The sequence below is a fragment of the Stegodyphus dumicola genome, chromosome X1 (assembly GCF_044657685.1).
Source record: "Stegodyphus dumicola isolate Sdum_Otavi_A_Nest chromosome X1, ASM4465768v1".
Lineage (NCBI taxonomy): Eukaryota > Metazoa > Arthropoda > Arachnida > Araneae > Eresidae > Stegodyphus > Stegodyphus dumicola.
In genome coordinates this window covers 242,029,030-242,049,274 of record NC_140780.1, presented here as the reverse complement: position 1 = coordinate 242,049,274, position 20,245 = coordinate 242,029,030, and the positions used below count along the sequence as shown (strand labels likewise).

The 20,245-nt window shown below is 30.9% G+C and overlaps 1 protein-coding gene across 2 annotated transcripts in view; it reads right to left on the bottom strand.

The window, feature by feature from the left end:
• Sara (Smad anchor for receptor activation) overlaps positions 1-20,245 on the bottom strand; it is a 112,466-nt gene that overhangs the window by 55,430 nt on the left and 36,791 nt on the right. The window contains exons 4-7 of one of the 2 annotated variants that reach the window (XM_085807299.1): positions 20,021-20,166; positions 19,813-19,906; positions 19,400-19,645; positions 8,979-9,113 (exon numbers count right to left, since the gene is read on the bottom strand). In XM_085807299.1, the coding sequence (XP_085663425.1) occupies positions 8,979-9,113; positions 19,400-19,645; positions 19,813-19,906; positions 20,021-20,166 (621 nt within the window). The remainder of the gene's footprint in view (positions 1-8,978; positions 9,114-19,399; positions 19,646-19,812; positions 19,907-20,020; positions 20,167-20,245) is intronic. The other variant, XM_085807300.1, reaches the window with a different exon arrangement.

Sequence of the window (20,245 nt, the reverse complement as noted above, 5' to 3'; positions counted from 1 at the left end):
GACATTTGTTAGAAAGATAAAGATGGGTTAAAAGATTTTGTGGGAAAATTCTAGTATACGGTACATTCTTGACATGATTTTGAAAATTGTTGCCAACACCAAAGTGACCTGTTTACCACTCATCATAAATGTCCACTTTACTGCTCATAATAATGTTGCCATATCCTGTGCATACTGTACACTGGAATTAAACCGACTGTGTTTTATATGAGAATGGAAAGGCATTTTTTTTTTGGTCCAACATGCACTGCACATACCAATGCGAATCTCTCGATGTTACTGGAAACCAGAGTTGTTGAAAACTTGCTTTGCCTTTCTAAAAGACAATCTGATTGCAGCTGCGAATACTGGCTCTAGATCAGCTGCCTAAATGACGTTCATGCGATACATAATTCGTGAAGAACAGTTATCGCTTTCAACATTGGTGTAAAAATCGCGTTTTGGTGGGAATGCCATATGAAATTCCCCGACTTTTCCAGATTTTGACTAAAATATTTAAATTCACTGAGTTTACCCCCCCCCCCTTTTTTTTTAAGACAATTTCCAAATTTCCTGACTTTTTTAGATAATTTTTTAATTCCAAGACTTTTTCCTGGTTTTTCAAGGTAGGGTGGCAACCCTGTCTCCTACAGTATATTTTTTAAAAGAACAGGGAATTGTTACACCTAATGTTAGAAGGAATATTTAAAAGGAGCAGCATATTTCAAAAAATTTACAAACCTAAAACAGTCTATTCGAAAAAAACAGTTCAGCTTAGAAGTGCATATAATGAAAATGCTGTTTCTTTCACTATCTACATTTTGTAATACATTCAAAAATTTAAACTGAATACATGGATTTAAAATTTTATATTCAAGTCAACAGTTACACAGAAATAGTTATGAAAGTCGCAAGGTCATAAAATAGTAGTGTTGAGACTTATTTCTGAATTTAGAAAACAAAATTAAGAATACCATTTTTAAATATGGGAAATAAACACAGTAAAAAGAATGTCAATAGTTTATATTGTTCTACACAGTGAAAAACATAATCAAAATAAATAAATTTCGCCATACAGAAATATGATAAAAACTTTAATTATTTTAATTTAAAATAACATTCATTACAATTTATTGGCATTAGCACAGTTTATTGTAATTATCGAACTTTCTCTAAATTAGGAAAGGGCATTAAATTAACTATTTTATACAGAGAAAGAGATATTCTAAATACTATTAAAATGTTTTGAGGATTTCTAAATGCTGTAATAATGCATTTTATTAATATCAAAAGATTATTATACGTTACAAGATAAAATAAAAATTGTAATACTGATTATGTATGCCATAATTAAAAAGAAAATTTTGTAAAAATAGTAAAGATAATTTTAAATTATGAATAACTGATAAAATTAAATTATTTAATAAATATTTGCATAGTAGAGTGCATGCTGGTTCAGAATCTGGTTCAGAATCAGTGTACTGGTTCAGACACTGATTGTACTGGTTCAGTGTACTGGTACTGGTTCAGAATCAGTGTACTGGTGAGTACTGGTTCAGAATCAGTGTATTTTTACCCCTGAATAACTGTTCCTTGTACCCTTATATACAAAAAAAGATGAAGGATAAAGAATTTATAAAATTACACATTTAGAGAATTTGATTTATAATGGAATGATGTAGTTCTTAGAAGACCTTCTAGAAGCTGCCTGAGAGCACTCCTTAACCACTCTTATTAGTGAATTAAAACATATATCAGCTGAAGATCTGCTCAATTGTATATCAAGGTGTTAGTATTTTGAAAGCTATTGTAGCTTCTCATAATGGTTAAGAATGAATTAAGAATGCAATCTTTAATAGTATTTTGTATAGTATTAATAGTATTTTGTATACAAAAAAGAATAGTATTTTTAATAGTATTTAATACAGTCAAAAGTCTTTAATCCGGATGTTCATAATCCGGAATGATCTATAATCTGGACCTCAAAGCTACAAACTTTCTGAGCATGCGTCAACGCATAATGCATTGATGAATGCGCGTAATACCTTTACCCATGCGCATATGCATGCGCTAATACGTTTACGCATGCGTGTTTAATGTATAATGGACAGTATAAGCTAAGCTAAAATTATCTAATTATCTATTTTAGTTAATGTTGCAGATTGCGTTGTTCCTTAATCTTCTAATTGGATACGGCTTATTATTTTTGGCAGACTGTTGGAGCAATTTTATAAAAGTAAGTTTTAATTTTCGATTAGTGAAAGCATGTTCCGATGTATCAAACAAAAAGTGGAATTGTTGCAAAAAATGGATAAAGGTATATATTTTGTTTCTCTAACCATTCCGAAATCTGTTTATCAATTTCACGCTGCTCTGCGGGAGGGGGAGTGGGGACGTCGCAGAGCGCAATGAACTAGAAGTTGATCTGTCAGCACTATCCTTATCTTCAGGGCAGATGTTTTTATTTTATTCAGCTTATAATTCCTTATTAAATGCAGTATTTCATCTCGATGTACTCCGTCTTTGATATGATTTAAATCAAATTCCCCGTCATTATAAATATCACGAATACACATCAAATAGTTTTCTGGTTGCAATTTTCTAATTTCGACTATGCGTAATGTATGCTTTAAGCATGCGCGAGTTGAATTAAATGTTTAATAAAGTAATCAAATAAATATTAAGCTTTTTTTTTGTAAATTTTGATACCCTTTAGATCATAACTGCTCTTTATTTTATAAATTATGGTTTCATAATTTTAATTTTATCATTTCTGCATGCCATCTTACTAGATTTAAACTGACGATCTATAATCCGGAAAAATCGATAATCCAGAATTGCCAAAGTCCCGCCGAGTCCGGATTAAAGACTTTTGACTGTATACAAAAATAATATAGTATTTTGTATACAAAAATGAAAGTTAGATTATTATAAAATTTTGAAATTCATTGAAATGTATCAAAATACGTACTATATGTAAAAAGTATTAAAAGGTTGAAAGTGTGGTATTCTACAATGAAGTGAAAAAGATTTCAAAACCATCTCTGATAAATCTTTATAAATAGGATGAGTTTTGGAGAGAGGGATAAGATTTCCAAATTAAATGAATTGGAAATTCAACAGGATATTAAATATCAATGATTGTATTATCAAAATGTTTTTTGACCAAAATGTTGTATTCTACATTTTCTGAATCTACATAACCATCATTTAAATATTGACATATAATTTGAATTTTTATAATGCATTATCTCATACAACAATGGTTTTTACTTCCTGTACTGCTCTTGTGTATTTTCTTTTGAAAGGGGATATTTATGGAAGATAAAAATGCACCTTCAATACGTAATACCTTCTTAAATCCTTTAGTCCCTTTATTAATTTGATTACTTTCTATTTCTGTCCTAAAAATAATAAAAATAATAGTGCTTATTTTCTGTGCTGCTCTATTTCAAAATTAATCCCTGTCATATGATTCTTACCTAATGCTATGAGGCATGTATTTACAGAACTGCAAAAGTGAAATTGCTTACCCAAGTATAATTAAAACTTATTTTAAATTGATATTATGTCTGCTGAGAAATACAGCAACTTCAGCAAATCATTAGTATCAATGCTTGCTTCTGTCCAGCTCGTATTATTTCATCATCATTACTATATCATGGAGAGAACAGTAGGTCATGAAATGTGGCAAAATTACATGAAAAAACTGCACTACTGAAACTGAGCAATTTTGATTTTGATGTCTTAACACTTGCAGTCAATCTGATAATAAATGAACTTACTGTGAATATAAAATTTAAACCAAGGTATTAAGAAAAATATTATTTCCTATACATTTAGATTTATCACGTTTTTGTCATCCTGAACAAAAATTAATTCAAAATAAACAATAGCAAACTAATTTTAAAACAGAGAAGTAAATTTTTCTGGAGTTCACTTCTATCCAGGGCTGTCATTCGTAATTAGACTTCACAGGTCATGAAGATCAAACATCTACACTATACTTTAATTCTTAATATGTTATTGAATTTTGATCATGTTTTAACTCTTCAATGAGTGATTAATAAATCTTTAAATTAAATAATATTTTTCTATTAGAAAAATGTTTTTACATTTTACAAAATATTTGCATATTATATATTCTTTCTGGGCACTTTCTCATAATCAGCACCACTGATGAGAATGGACAGACTGTGCATCTACTTTCTCCTTAGAATTTTTATTACAAACTTCACCTTTAAAAAAAATTCTAAACATAAACAGTGATGCCAGTTGCATCAAGAAAACTGTAACCAATCCTCCAGGAATGGTTACAATTGGAATTACCACATTACAGTCTTCAAATTTTTCTTCCAATTTAAGTTTCTTTGTGGTTGAAGACAAGCTTTTCAGCAATGTCTCTATTAACTGGTAAATTATTCCAATCATAGACCCATGGCAAACTGACTTCATATCTACCATCAGCATTTTTTCTCAAGTTCCTATGAAAGTGATCCAATGCAGACATTTCCAATTCTACACTATACAGTCAAAAGTCGTTAATCCGGACTCGTCGGGACTTCGGCGATTCCGGATTATCGATTTTTCTGGATTATAGATCATCAGTTTAAATCTGGTAAGATGGCATGCAGAAATTATTAAATTAAAAATATGAAACCGCAATTTATGTAATAAAGAACAATTATGATCTAAAGGGTATCAAAATTTACAAAAAAAAAAGGCTTAATATTTATTTGTTTACTTTATGAAACATTTCTTTCAATGTAAGTTGTTTAAGTTGCTTCTTTTTTTATGTGATAATACATTCTCTTTAATTCTTTAAACAGACATAATTTCTTGTTCAAAGTTCTGCTGTTCAAGTCCTATAATTGCTGTGTCGAGAATACCGACTAATTTGCCAATTGAAATTTTTTCACTTTCAATAACCTCTGTCACTTTCTTTGCTATTGGAAGCGAATTATAATGACGAGAAATTTGATTTAAATAATATCAAAGATGGAGTACATTGAGATGAAATACTACATTTAATAAGGAATTATAAGCCAAATAAAATAAAAACATTTGCCCTGAAGATAAGGATAGTGCTGACAGATCAACTTCCAATTCATTGCGCGGCGCGGCTACGTTAAATATAAACAAAGTTTAGATAAACAAACGTTAAAGTTTAAATAAACAAAGGATATGCCTTTATCCATTTTTTGTAGCAATTCCACTTTTTGTTTAATGAACTTCGAAACATACTTTCGCTTTGTAGACCATTTACATATTAATAAATATATATCAGAAATTCTATTTGACATAATCGAAAGTTCAAGCTTACTTTTATAAAATTGCTCTAACAGTCTGCAAAAAATAATAAGCTGGATCCAATTCGAAGATTAAGGAACAACGCAATCTGCAACATTAACTGAAATAGATAATTAAATAATTTTAGCTTAGCTTATACCGTCTGTTATACATTAAACGCGCACTCGTAAACGTATTTTGCGCACACGCACAAGCATATTCTCAGCCGTAAAGGCCTTACGCGTTGACGCATGCGCAGAAAGTTTGAAGCTTTGAGGTCCGGATTATAGATGTCTGAATTAATGACTTTTGACTGTACTTGCTTTCACCGGGATCAGTTATTCCTAAAACATCTAATTTCCATAAATTCTCTAAATTGTTGCTGTGGATTAGCATATTGGTTATCAAAGATGAAGTACTTTGAGATGAAATGCAGTTATTTATATTGCCCATAATAATCCAGGCGAGTAGTGTCTGTATTGCAACAAGACCAGATGATAAGTAGAAAATGATCCCAGTGTAAAGACTTCCAGCATAATCAGCTCCAATTAAAAATTCTACTGGGAGCGAGTCTTTTCCTACATCGGTAAGACAGGCCTTTATCTCATAACTCAACCATTCAGGGTCCTTCCTGAACACTAGGAATGTGCTCACAAATAACCTGCTATTCCAGAAGTTGAATTTCACAAGCATAATTCTTCTTTAAATTACTCACCGATAGTTTGTAACATTTATGTTGCCTTCCAAATGTAAGGTGTTAAATTTTCAGTTCGTTCAGCAGTCACTCTCATTTGGTTCATTGCATATTTAAAAATATATTACTTCTGTGATACCGTGTCAAATAAAGCTATTACTTCTCTTACCATTTGCTTCAACGGACACAAGTAGAATTTGTAGAAGATAATTTGTTTGGCTTTTGTTAGATAACATTACATTTTCATCAATGCAAGAAATCTCTGAATTTCTTATCTACATTAGACAAAGGGAATACTATAGTCCAATGTTTCGTTTCACAAATTATCCATTGAACATTAGCCTAGCAATTTTTCAAACTATGCCTCATTCTCAAGCATGCTTTGTTTTTCCTTGAAATATCATTTTTTTCCTCAAAAGACAATTTTTGGGCTTTAAAACGGTCTTAAAAATAACATGTTTTGCCACAAAACACAAAAGCAGGTTTTTTTAGCTCTTGAGACAAAAATTTCGTCTTTTGTGAACTTTTAAATGTTTGCTTTTAATCTGAAATTTCATTTGATTTTAAAACCAGCTTTGGATTCATTCTGCACCTTCAACTTCTGCATGAAGAAACAACTGGGATAGTTTATCACCATAAGAATATTTTTTTTAATTGATCACTTGATTACATAACCAAACACTTAACAAATTTTAGGAGATGCAAGATTCCATCAATGGGAATAACATGGCAGCATACTTGCCAGTAGTTATGCCAATCAACTTTAAAGACCTGACTCTAGATATGTGACTCATATCTATCATACTGCTTCATAATGTTCCTCTTTATTTTCACATTGATTAGCATTTTTTACTACCAATGATAACATTTCGTGGACATAACACTCAATAAGTAGTTCTTCGTTGCCAAACCTTGTTTTCAGGCTATCAATGGCTTTTGCATAGTTAACACCATTGGCGGATAGCCATCTATAATTTCTCGGGCTCTATTGCCAACTGTCATGCATTGGATGAAATACTGAAATTTATCTTCAAAACAAATTGACTCATCATCATGAATTTTACTTAACTGACTCTGAAAAGCCAGTTTTTCACTTACATGCTAAATTTAACCAATTCTATTTTGGGGAGCTTTAATTTTGTTATTTCATCTGCATTCGCTACCAACAGTTAACAAAAATTTGAATGTTTATCGAGACATGCTTTATTACAAGTCCCAGCAACATCCGATTTTCCTTGATATTCTTCACTTTTCTCATATTCAACATCATATACGGCGTCTATTAAAGCAGCACCAATTTTATCATCCAGTTCAGCAAAATCTGTAGCAATTGACTCTAAAGAAAATTTAATTTCAATTTCCTCATGTTTTAAATGAACTCTTCTTTTAATAACATTTTCCATATTAATACTATCTTAAATCAATAAAGTCAATATTAACAAATTGACTGACTTTTATCTTTAAACATCACATCTATACCTCACTACAATGATGAGAATGGATAGATTGCTTACCTATTTTTTGCTTAATTTTGCTCTTTAGAAATAAAATTAATTCTAAACAGTGATGCCAGTTGCATCAAGAAAATTATTCCATTACTCTTGTTGCCAGATTTGCTTTGTGGCTACCTAAAGGTAGAGTAATCATGCAATCAATTTCAGAAAGAAGTAATTCATTCCCTCTGAAAAGTCACAAACGTGCAAGTGAGCATCTACAAACTTGTTGGTGACTAGCCTTTCGCTAAACTCATGCACGAAAAGCAGTAGTCATTTTCAAAATAGCACAAAACTAAGAAATTTGAAGAAGAGCAATCAATCAATATAATTTCAGAAGCAAGAACTAATGGTCATGAAACCCTCAACCTTTTTCAAGAAATCCTTTTCTGTGACCATTGTGTTCTTCCCATATACACAATGGTCTGTTTCCAAAATGTTAAAAAAAAATATTAGACTTGCACTAACTCATCATCTAATTCAACAGGCGTGCTATGCACATACTTGAGTTGCCACATATATAAAAATTTTGGCAGCATCATGGGTTGTCATATAACTATATTTTGGTGACATATTGCTTTGCCTCATGAAAAATTTTTCATGACCAAGATCATGGTGGGGTGCAGATAATCGGAAAGTAACACTTCTTATTCACTACTTCCGAGGCAAATATTTGTTGTTAGACCTCACCCTGTGTTGTTAAGTGAAGAAATTTCCTCAGCTTCTTTAAGAACACCAGACAAAAATTAAACCCTGCAGAAGGGTGGAACTTGTAAATGAAAACAATTTTTTTCATAACTGATCAATGTCTCTTAATGAACCTTACTTAAGAAATCAGTTGAAGACACCTACAATCAGATTCGGGTTGAAAATAATAAAGCAAACATGCTCAAATTCTGTGCAAATAACCTGACATCCCCAGAAATAGAAAAAAAAAAAATTGCACAGAATGTGGAATTTCTGTTAGTGAAAAATAAATTTATTTTGCTGATTGATATGAGGCAAATTTTGCTACTAGTTAATGCTTGCTTTTAACGTGTCAATTTTCATGCTTTTATTTGAAAACTTGGTATTATAAAGTTTTATTTACTTTTTTGGAATGTATTGGCACAAAGTAATTATTTTATTACAATACTTTTACATGTAAATAGAGATCTCCCCCTTACAATGGTATAATAAAAAGTTCATTTTTAAAAAATCTTTTTCATCATATTCAACTTTCTCAGCTTAATAATATTTAATATTAAATTATGTAACTAGCACACATTTACCATTTTCTCAGCAATTTTAAACTGAATTTCAAAAATGGGGTCAAATCTATAGTGCAACACACTAGTAAGTCAAACCTATATTAAGAAATAGTTATTACTGACAGCTCATTAATTTTTCTAATGTTACAGCATATTTAATGCTTTTTTAAATTGACAATACAGAAAATCAGAAAAATCCTTAGACAATACCATAGCAATTTGTAAATACACAAGCTCCTTACATAAAAATAGAAAACAAAAAATTTTGCATACCTGATACTTTATCTACTCTCTTTCTCCCTATGCGTCGATAAGCAGGCACTGATTCTGCATGTTCTGTCAAATCACCACCAGGTCGAATGCCATCTGAGAAAATGACTTGTTTAGGTTCTCTACGTGGTTTATTTCCTATGAGATAATACTGCTACATATACACATTTGTATTCATATGTACCAGCATATTATACAATGCATCTGCAGATAAATTACTTTTACATGCTTGTTATTACGTATAATTTATACCTTTCCCTTTATACATGCCTTATATCTTAATTTTTATGGTTTCCATGGAAGTGTTTTGGAAAATAAGATGAGATTTTTTTTAAAACAAAATTTAAGTTCACTTCTGAAACATAAAACTATGATTTAAATGTAATTTACAAGTAATTTGCGTCAAATAAAACTGGATAAATTAACTAACTCCCAGAATTATCATGAAATCACACGAAAACTATTCAAAGCGAAATGAAAACACTCCACAGCTACAGAAATTAAAAATATATGATATCTTCTGCCTAAATGTTCAGAAAAAATAAAAGTGAGTAAAAGGCAAAGAACTTGATACGGTTCATATTTCTGTGCACATTAAAACATATCGATAATTAATTATATGGAAAACATCGCACTGAAAAACACTTTTGCCCTCTAGATATGCTTTTCTAGGGATTCAAATTCATTTGGGGATTAGGCAATATTTTTTTAATTTACAAACTAAATTTAATATTCCATATTTTAATAAATATATAACATTTCTGAAATCATGATTATCAATCACCTGATTGACTAAATAATCAAATTTTTGATTTTCCCCAAAGCCAAGTTTGATAAAATGATAATTCATTAATTTTAAAAAATAAAGCTGACTTGATAAAATTTAACTTTTATATGCACACATGTGGATGTGTAGATCTCATTCAGACAGCTAAAATTCACAGTAAATCATAAATAGAAAAATTAGCAATTAATCAATTGAAAGGAATTACCTTAAATACAACATAAAATCTGTAACTAAACTAAAACCTACACTTCAATGTAATTACAAGCAAATGAATAAACAATTTTATATAAATATGAATGCTATAAATAATAAAGCAGAATTTTAAATGGATAATATGCCAATATTTACATTATATTTACATCCATTTTATTTTTGAAAAACTGATCTATTTACACTTTTTTAACTTCTTCAAATTCAAGAATGAAATACAAGTTTCAAGCATAAAATCTCATCATAACAAAAATATTTATCAGGTAATACATAATTATTGCTCAAACATGTGAGACTAAACTTGCACAATCAAAAATTATTTAAGAAACTGTTAATAAAATGCAAATATTTGATGCAAAAAATGACAGAATAGGAATAATCAAAGCTAATGAATATCACTGCAACTTCTACTCAACAATTAGCATAATGCAAAGCACATAAACATCAAATGAAGAATTAATATTCATAACACAACTCTGGATGAATCATTACCAGGAGGAGAAATTCAACTATAGCTTGGGACACTAAATTGACAGCAAATACAGAAATAACCAAAGTGCAGATTTTACTCTAGTTCAGGTTATCAGTACATATTAATGCCCCAGAAGCTGGATGTCTTACACTTGCTTTCAAATCTGGCTATCATCAGTCTAACAAAGTACATCAAATTAATATTTTTTCTCCTAGTGGATGGTGAAGCTAAAGTTGAAGCCACAACATAATTTCTGCAATAGGCAACCTGCAATTTCTCCATTACTCTGTACTTTAAACTGAACTGTTGACTATTATTAATAACAATTTAAACATATTTCAATCCAGTATAAATACCTAAATTTAATTGGAATAATGTTACCGTAATTTCCGGAAGAAACGCCGCGGCGTTTACGTGTTGAAAACTTAAATTTTCAGCGGGTGCGGCATTTCTACCCATGCGGCGTTTAGGTGCATTAAAAATAAAATATTTCCTACGATGGTCATTGTACATAGTTTGGATGGTCTTGTCAATGTGCATAGACTGGTGCTATTCCCACACAAAAGACCACTCAGTTGCTTTTTGCGAACGTTATTTTGTTTACATTCTTTCCCTTGAACGGACCTACATGCCTTATTCACCCTAAACGAGATCTCAGAACAATAACATTCTTCCCCCTTTCAAATCAACATCCTCATCAGTTTGAATAGTCTCTCTTCTCTGCTATTCGATGAATCTTCCAGGACCTATCCTCTCCCCACCCCTGCCGTTTCTGCAAGTTTTTTCAAAGGCGGACACGACTCCACCTGCCTTGCAATAACGAACTATGACGTATTTCCCCTTCAGCATGAATGGATTTTTCTTGGCATTCTGCCAAATACAGATCCCATCAGTTTGAGTACAAGTACTTGTTGGATAGTTTTTAAGTAAGAAGGGAGCGGAAAATTTTTTAAAATGTCTCTAAATGGCACAGAAGCTATACATTTCTTATCTTTAATTTATTTTTGAGTTATGGTTTCTTTCATGCATTTTTCTTAACTGGTATGTCATATATCAGGACTTAGGTTGAGTTTTTGCATCTATACGGTCTACGACGATGTCACGCGCAATTTAATCTATTGCGGCGTTTACGCTGATGCGCCGTTTCTATGTAATTTTAATTTTTTTCCCGCCATTTTTCTTGAGTGCGCCGTTTACGCTGATGCGTCCTTTCTTCCGGAAATTACGGTAATTATCAAATTTAATTTTAAAATTATTTAGAAGATTACCTGCTTAAGTTACAGCAACATAATTAGATTAATAATAAATGTAATTTATTTATAGCTTGTAAGAAACTACTTCATTCAACTCAGTTGATAATTCTATTTTTAGCATAGTAAAAAAGATGAAGTCATGCAAAGACCCAAATTTTACTCTTTTTTAAAATGGTAATTAGATTTCACTCACTGTTGTTTAGGGAACCTAAAATTTATGGCCTTCATTTAGGTGAAAACACATTATGGCTTCTAACGTAGCATTACAACATATTTTAAAAATCCGATGTGGATACCTTGACTTCCTAGTACATCTGATTAAATTATACTCATTTTTACTCTAGTATAGGGGTCTTCAACCTTTCACGGCCGAGGGCCACATGTCTCTCAAAAAATAGTGTAATCAGAAAATTTATATAAAAAAGGGAGGTTTGTTTTGCAAGACTGCAATTGATTCCAAGTGAAGTTACAGAAGTTCCAAGAAGATTGTTACAGATTTGTGTATCTACATACATTGGCTCCAAAAAGCCAAATGGAAATCAAATTAAAATGTTTTGCAACTTTTTTTAACTATGAAAAAAAAGTATAATGCTGATTGTACAGAATGATGTCACAAAATGCATTTACAATAAACAAAGGAAAAACAAACTTGGATTACTTGCGGGAGATGAAATTTACTTTTGTTTTAATGTGAAATTTCATTTTTTTTTTTTTTTTTTTTTTCCCTTGATTAAAGGATCAATATCCAGTTTAATCTGTATTGTTGCAATTCATAAAGCCGAAATGCCCAAATGTCGATTCTCCAAATGTCAGCCGTGTTCTTGTTTTTGATTTTAGGATTTATCATTTTACTAAAAAGCTGTTCACATATGTAGGTACTGCCAATGATAGAAGACATGAAGAATGCATGTTTACGAATTTTTGGATCTATCAATGTAGGATTAAATAAATAAAAAATGAAAATAAATTAATGTAGGATTTTCAAGAAACTTGTATTTTACTGCAGTCACACGGTAAATCTATAAATTCTGATTGAAGTTTAGTTGAAACACTTCCAACGTCTACTGGAAATGATAATTCTGATAAAAATTTAATTTTCACGAAAATCGGCTTTTGAATTCCTCTTTCTAATTTGAAATGCTTAGTATATAATTATTTGAATTCCATGTTGCAGAGTTCTTCACACATTCCACCAATTTTGGAAAGTAAGTGGAATTCTTATTTAGCAGCTGACTTTCCCACAGGATTAACTTTGTCTTAAAAGCTTTCACAAAGAAATAAAGTAAGCGGTAGTTCAAATTATTGAGATGATCTGTAATATCGACAAGAAAGTCTCTCAAACATTTCTCATCATTGAACTCGTAAATAGATTTCCCTTCAGATTCCATGAATTGTTGAACTTCACTCTTCAAAGGAAACAGGAGCTGAAGCCTCTTTCCTCGGCTCAACCAACGTACTTCCGCATAATACACAACATCACCATATTCAGCTTCCAAATCACTCAATAACTGTTGAAATTGCCTGTGATTAAGTCTTTTAGACCAAATGAAATTAACCACTTTCACAACAGTATTCATCACATCAGAGTTTGAGAAGGACTTGCATAAATTTTGTTGGTGGATGATGCAGTGGAAAGTCATCATAGTATTATATCCATCTACCTTCACATCAGATTTGAATAGTTTTTACTCCTATTTTCTCTCCGGTCATAGATTTAACACCATCCGGTTATAGCAGATATATTACTAACTCACATTTATCCAAAGTTTGTGTTAGACGCGAATACAAATCCGTTCCTCATGTTATACCTCTAAGTGCAATGACAATGGCTAATTCCTCTACAATTGTGAAGTCTATCAATGCCACGAATAAAAATGGCTACTTGTGCAGTATCTGTTCCATATGTTAATTCATCCATCACTACAGAATAAAACTCAAATTTTTTGCATTTGAATTTTTAATTTCTGAATATATCCTTTATGTGTCTCGCAACAGTCACACCAGATTAGCTAATATTCAATATGACTTAGAGCCTGTGATGGACAAAGCACATCAACTGCACCATGAAGACATTCTTTAACAAATGCTCCATCAGCAAAGAATTTTCCATGCTTAGCAATTTTTTTTGCTATCATGTAACTAACATGAACACTATTTTCAGATTCTTTGTTCGCTGCGGTGAAGAAAGACTGCTGAAAATTTAGTTTTGATTTTAATTCAACTTACCTTATCACTTACTTATTATTACTTTACTTATTATTTGACCTTATCACTTCAAAAATGACGTTCCAATGCAGAATATTTCTCACAGTGGTTAGTATATAATGTCTCTTAATGTTGTATTCCTTTATGACAGCTATACTGTCATTGCAAATAAGGCAAAAGGCTTTACGCTTATGTACAACAAAAAAAAAAAAAAAAAAAAAAAATGAAGATCTGGCCACTTTTTTTTTAATGCACTTTTTCTTCAACTTTTCTTTTTTTGTTATCACGTCTTGCCATTGTGTACTCATTCAAAGACCATAAACGCTTCTGAATTTTAGAATGTGGAGTGAGCATGAGTAACCTAGCTTAAAATCAACAGTAGAAAATCTGCTTAACACCAAATCAAACAGGATTTTTTACGATCACCAATCCCTTTGACAACTGGAGCATTAGGAGAAATAGAATTCTGTTCCTCCCCTCTATAGTAGCGGCATGCTCAAGGTAACCTTTGACGACATATTAACCAAAGACTGACATCTGTTGCAAACCTGTTAGAGGTACGAATCTACCCTTTTTATCGTGTTGAGATTTTATGATGTCAAATTTTTTATTTTTAAAATTACATAAGATAACTTGAAATTTTTGAAAAATTGGTCATTTTCAGGAAATTTTATTTCAAATAATATCAGGCATGTCAATAAAATGTTTTAAATATGAAGAATAAGAGAAAAAAGTTTTTTTATGACAAAAAGCTGACAAGGCAATTTTTCTTGAAATCAAAATTTCTTAAAAATAAATTTTTCTTCAAATTCAAATGTGGGGCCACTAAAATGCCTTTAGCGGGCCATGGGTTGAAGACCTCTACCCTATTTGATCACTTGATAGGTCTTTCAAGGTATCAACTGATCAAGGTCATAGGTCTTTCAAGGTATCAAGTCTACCTATCAAGTGACAGATAGATCTCTTGACAGGTTCTTTGCTCTGCCTCTTCATTCCACTGATAAGCTAATTTTTCCATTTCACCCTTAATTTCTGCACACAAGTATGTAAAATCTGAAGAGCGGTTAGCAGATATTTTTAAGAAAGCTCTTCCGAAAGCAAAATTTAAAAGGTTAAGAGAACTGCTCAACATAAAAGATAAGACACTCGTGAACATTTCACCGATTTGCATTAATTTGCTTTTCATTCAATAAGTCCTTAAGTTTTTCTTGCTTATGTCATTGATGACACTCTTTTTATTTCTACTAACAACAGAACTGAAGGGAGTGCTAAAACTATAATTCTACTGTCACACTTTCTTTGTACTTTTTTGACAACACTATAGTGTTCTTGAGTTAATATTCTATGAATAGTTTTAGCGGTGTATGCTGCCTGTGATTTTGTAGTTACTTTTGTTTTCTACTTCAAGGTTAAATAAATTTATTTAAGCCAGTATCTGAACATGTAGAAAAACAATTTTCTGCTTCTAAGATCTAGGAAATCTTACGGAACTGGAATCTCAATGTTCACTGCCAGTATTCCAAAATGATGTAGAAAAGCCCGGATGTTCAAACTGGATGTCTAATCAAAACGGTTTATAACTTTCAACTATAAATACAGAGTTTGTATGGAAAAACTATGTGATAATTTCACAGCTGCAAAAGAGTAATAGTACATGATTTTAGAGGAAGATCTGAATTAATGACAAGAATGAAATTGATTATTTCGAACTTTTTTTAATAAGAAGCTGATAGACAAAATTGTACAAGAAAAAGATCATTATGCTGCTCAAAACAAAAAAGTGTAGATCGCATGATGTTGAGTGGAAGAATGGTACATCCTCTGAAAAGTTTTCATTTTTGACAGGGACATTGCTATGTGGATATAAAGAAAATGATTCAATAAGTGATTACTGGAGAACAAATGGATTGAAACTCCCATTTTTTCACAAAATATCTCTTGATAGTTTTTAAAAAATATTATGCTTTCTGCCCTTTGCTAATGATACACTACCATCGAGGACAAGTCCTAATTATGACCACCTGCAGAAACTTAGAGAGGTATTTCAAATACTTGACTGCAATTTTAAGTCAGGTTATATAATCTGCTGTTTATGAAGTGACTGTTTTAAAAGTTGTATAGGTTTTATCAGTATAGCTTTAAAATACATAAACATTGTGGATTATAAACTGATAAACTGTGTCCTGAAAATGTCTATATGTAGGACATAAGAATTTGTTTGTGGAAAGATAAAGAGGAAAGATTTAAAGGTTGATGGGCATCGGAGTATGCTCTACATTTAGCAAGATACGTGAAAGAAAAAAACATTCCTATGTAAGAATAACTTTTCTACTCTTTCCAGAACTAAGAAATAATTATGAGATAGACTGCTACGATACAATACAGACCCAATGAAAAGGTTTACCATGGATTTGATGGCCAGAAAAGCAGTGATTTTGGTAAGAAATATTCAAATGTCCTTACTCTTGAATACTGGAAAGACATGATGTTATAAGTTCTATGTATGAACAAGACAATGAACGCCTTCCAGGTTTAAATAATTGTGAAACAACTTCAAAACCTGCACTTATTTATGATTACAACAAAACTATGAGATATGTTGACCTCAGTGGCAGAATGGCAAATTCCTATAGATTTTCACAAAAGTATCAGAAATGGAAGAAGAAACTTCTTTCATTCCTTTAACATTGCCATTTTAAATGCAATTTTAAGTCAGGTTATATAATCTGCTGTTTATGAAGTGACTGTTTTAAAAGTTGTATAGGTTTTATCAGTATAGCTTTAAAATACATAAACATTGTGGATTATAAACTGATAAACTGTGTCCTGAAAATGTCTATATGTAGGACATAAGAATTTGTTTGTGGAAAGATAAAGAGGAAAGATTTAAAGGTTGATGGGCATCGGAGTATGCTCTACATTTAGCAAGATACGTGAAAGAAAAAAACATTCCTATGTAAGAATAACTTTTCTACTCTTTCCAGAACTAAGAAATAATTATGAGATAGACTGCTACGAAACAATACAGACCCAATGAAAAGGTTTACCATGGATTTGATGGCCAGAAAAGCAGTGATTTTGGTAAGAAATATTCAAATGTCCTTACTCTTGAATACTGGAAAGACATGATGTTATAAGTTCTATGTATGAACAAGACAATGAACGCCTTCCAGGTTTAAATAATTGTGAAACAACTTCAAAACCTGCACTTATTTATGATTACAACAAAACTATGAGATATGTTGACCTCAGTGGCAGAATGGCAAATTCCTATAGATTTTCACAAAAGTATCAGAAATGGAAGAAGAAACTTCTTTCATTCCTTTAACATTGCCATTTTAAATGCATTTATATTATTTAAAGATAAAAAAGGATTGCTCACCAAATCTTTCATATAAATTTAATTAATCATATTTTCAAACATGTGATAGGAATTATTCGTCTATCACAGTCCCTTTACCACTGATTCGTTTCCTAGGCTGGTAAAATCTGATTCAATGAAACAGTGTGCTGTGTGCAGTAAAAATTTTAAAAAATGCAAACTTGGGTTGTATGTAAAATCTGCAAGATTGGAATGTCTCGGAGAAAGTTATGAACACTATCATTAGTAACTTTATTGTTTTATTTTTTGTTTTGTTAGCAAGTCTGCTTGCATTACCTAAATTTAAAATATATGAACACTATCATTAGTAACTTTATTGTTTTATTTTTTTGTTTTGTTAGCAAGTCTGCTTGCATTACCTAAATTTAAAATATATAATTCATTTTAAATGAGATACAGTACAAAGTCCGTAATCCGGATGTCCATTATCCGGAATGATCTATGATCTGGACCTCAAAGCCACAAACTTACGCATGCATGTAAAGCCTTTACGCATGCGAGTTTGATGCGCGCGTCCACTACGCATGAGCATAAAGCCAGTAAAGCATTTACCCATGCGCGCTTCGGATAGTGAAGAAAGTAACAGAGAACATCATTGAAAATGAAAAAATTTTGATTGACAAGTTAGTCGGTATTCTCGACACAGCAATTACAGGACTTGAACAGTGGAATTTTGTAACTGAACAAGAAATTATGTCTGTTTATAGAATTAAAGAAAAAGTATTAGCACAAGAAACAAAGCAACATAAACAACTTACATTGATAGAAATGTTTACTAAAGTAAACAAATAAATATTAAGCTTTTTTTTGTAAATTTTGATACCCTTTAGATCATAATTGCTCTTTATTTCATAAATTACAGTTTCATATTTTTAATTGTATAATTTCTGCATGCCATCTTACCAGATTTAAATTGATGATCTATAATCCAGAATTGCTGAAGTCCCGACGAGTCCGGATTACGGACTTTGTACTGTATTTAATTATTAAAAATGTTGGCACTAAAAAAATGCATTACTTTTTGCTAATTGCTAAAAAGTAATAATAGCCACAGTAAACTAGGTATCAGAAATCAAGATTATTCTGAGTCCTTGATATAAATTCGGACAAAAAAATTTCTTTTTTCAGTTGAAAATACTCCTAACATTGCAAGTTATGTAAAGAAAAAAATTATAAATGCATAAAAAATTGGCTTGGATATCAGATAGCGAAGAAATTTAATTTTCAGAGGTTCTTCTATTAACATTCTTGAGAAATTATTATTAAAAACTAACATATTTACAAATGCGTATTATTTTTAATTATTTCTAATCAAATCACTTTTAATATGGTTCCAATCAGCATTTGAAATTTTCCTTATTTCATTCTTTAAATATGTTTTTATTTTAAATTATTCCAATTTTTAATGTGCATGTAAAGACAGTGTAATAAATACAAATGATGAAAATGATGAAAATAATATTACTTTTATATGACATACATTTTAAAACTACTACTCAGTGAAATTTTAGTTTGTTAAGTTCTAAATGATAAAAAGTGGCTGAGTGCAGAAGATTATTTAACACTAATAATTTAAACTGGACTCGAATAACAATGAATGGGATGACTGCAGAGGCATTTTGTGTTATCTTACATGTGTAACTTGTATATGAGCCAATTTCCCTTAGAAAGTCATCCACAAAAGCACCCCTTCACTTAGGCAGATAGACTTTTCCATAATCTGATAAGAATAAAATTAAAATTCTGTTCAAAATAAGAAAGCCAAACTTATGAATGTCTCCGAACTATGTTTAGAAACATTTCCTTTTGAGAAATCTTGTTGATGACAAAATGAATATCAAGCGTTCAACAAATAAAATACGTAAAGGAACAGCAAAATTTAAATGAAATCACATTAGAAACGTGCAAATTAAGTAAATATATTTTGTGATGATTAACATATGCATACACAGATGCTAAAAAATAAAAGAGCTTTGATTTAGCATTGTAACAAATATTGATGTACTGACCATATCACACATAAAAGCTTTTTTTTTTAACTTAAATTTCACAAAATGATATGCATTTTAAAATAATTCATCTCCAATGAAAAAGGAAAACAGGTATATGAATTACCTCTTTTAAGAACACCAATGGGAACCATAACTGTGGGTGGGGGTCTTGATCCAGACAGTTGTATTTGTTGTAAAGGTGGAATAGTAGAACAGTAATCATCAGGATTATTAGGATGAGGGCGCCAAGAATTTTTATCACTAAAATTTGAATTAGGAACTTGGGGACTTGGGGAAAAATTTGGACTACTTCCACAAGAACTTGAACTTTGTGAATCAGCAACAGGAACAGGATTCTTATTCTGTAATGCTAGAAATTAAATTGGAGGAAAGCAGAATATGTATGAAAAAAATCTTTATGCATTCAAAATTAAAGTAACAAATTACAATATTATTAAAATAGTAAATCATTTTAATGCTGATCAAAAACCTTGCATCATAATGTACATCTAAATGGTAATATTAGTCACAAATTACTTGATAGAATTTCAGCACAGGGTTGGCAGATTCTGTCTTCCTTGTTTAGATAAGCTAATCGAGCCTTTTGGTTACAGCAACGAGAACATAAAACCTAAAAAGAAAATGTTTACAAAAATCTGTGAGCTTGAAAAGTTACTAACAAAATAAATCTTATAGCATTATACATATTTAAGCAGTAATACATTAGTTTAAAAAAAAGTTTAACCTTGCCACATGCTCTGCAGTGATGTCTCCTTTTGATTACTGTGAACTTAATTCCACAATGCATACAATTTGGTGCTTCTGCATCTGGTATCCAAAATGGTTTAACTGTTCCTAATGATGATTGTTGCTGCACACATGGAAGAAATTCTAAAATAGGAATTAATCATTTTTAACCTAAAAAATGTTTGTTACTAAATACAAATTTTCCTTAAAAAAAACTAATAAA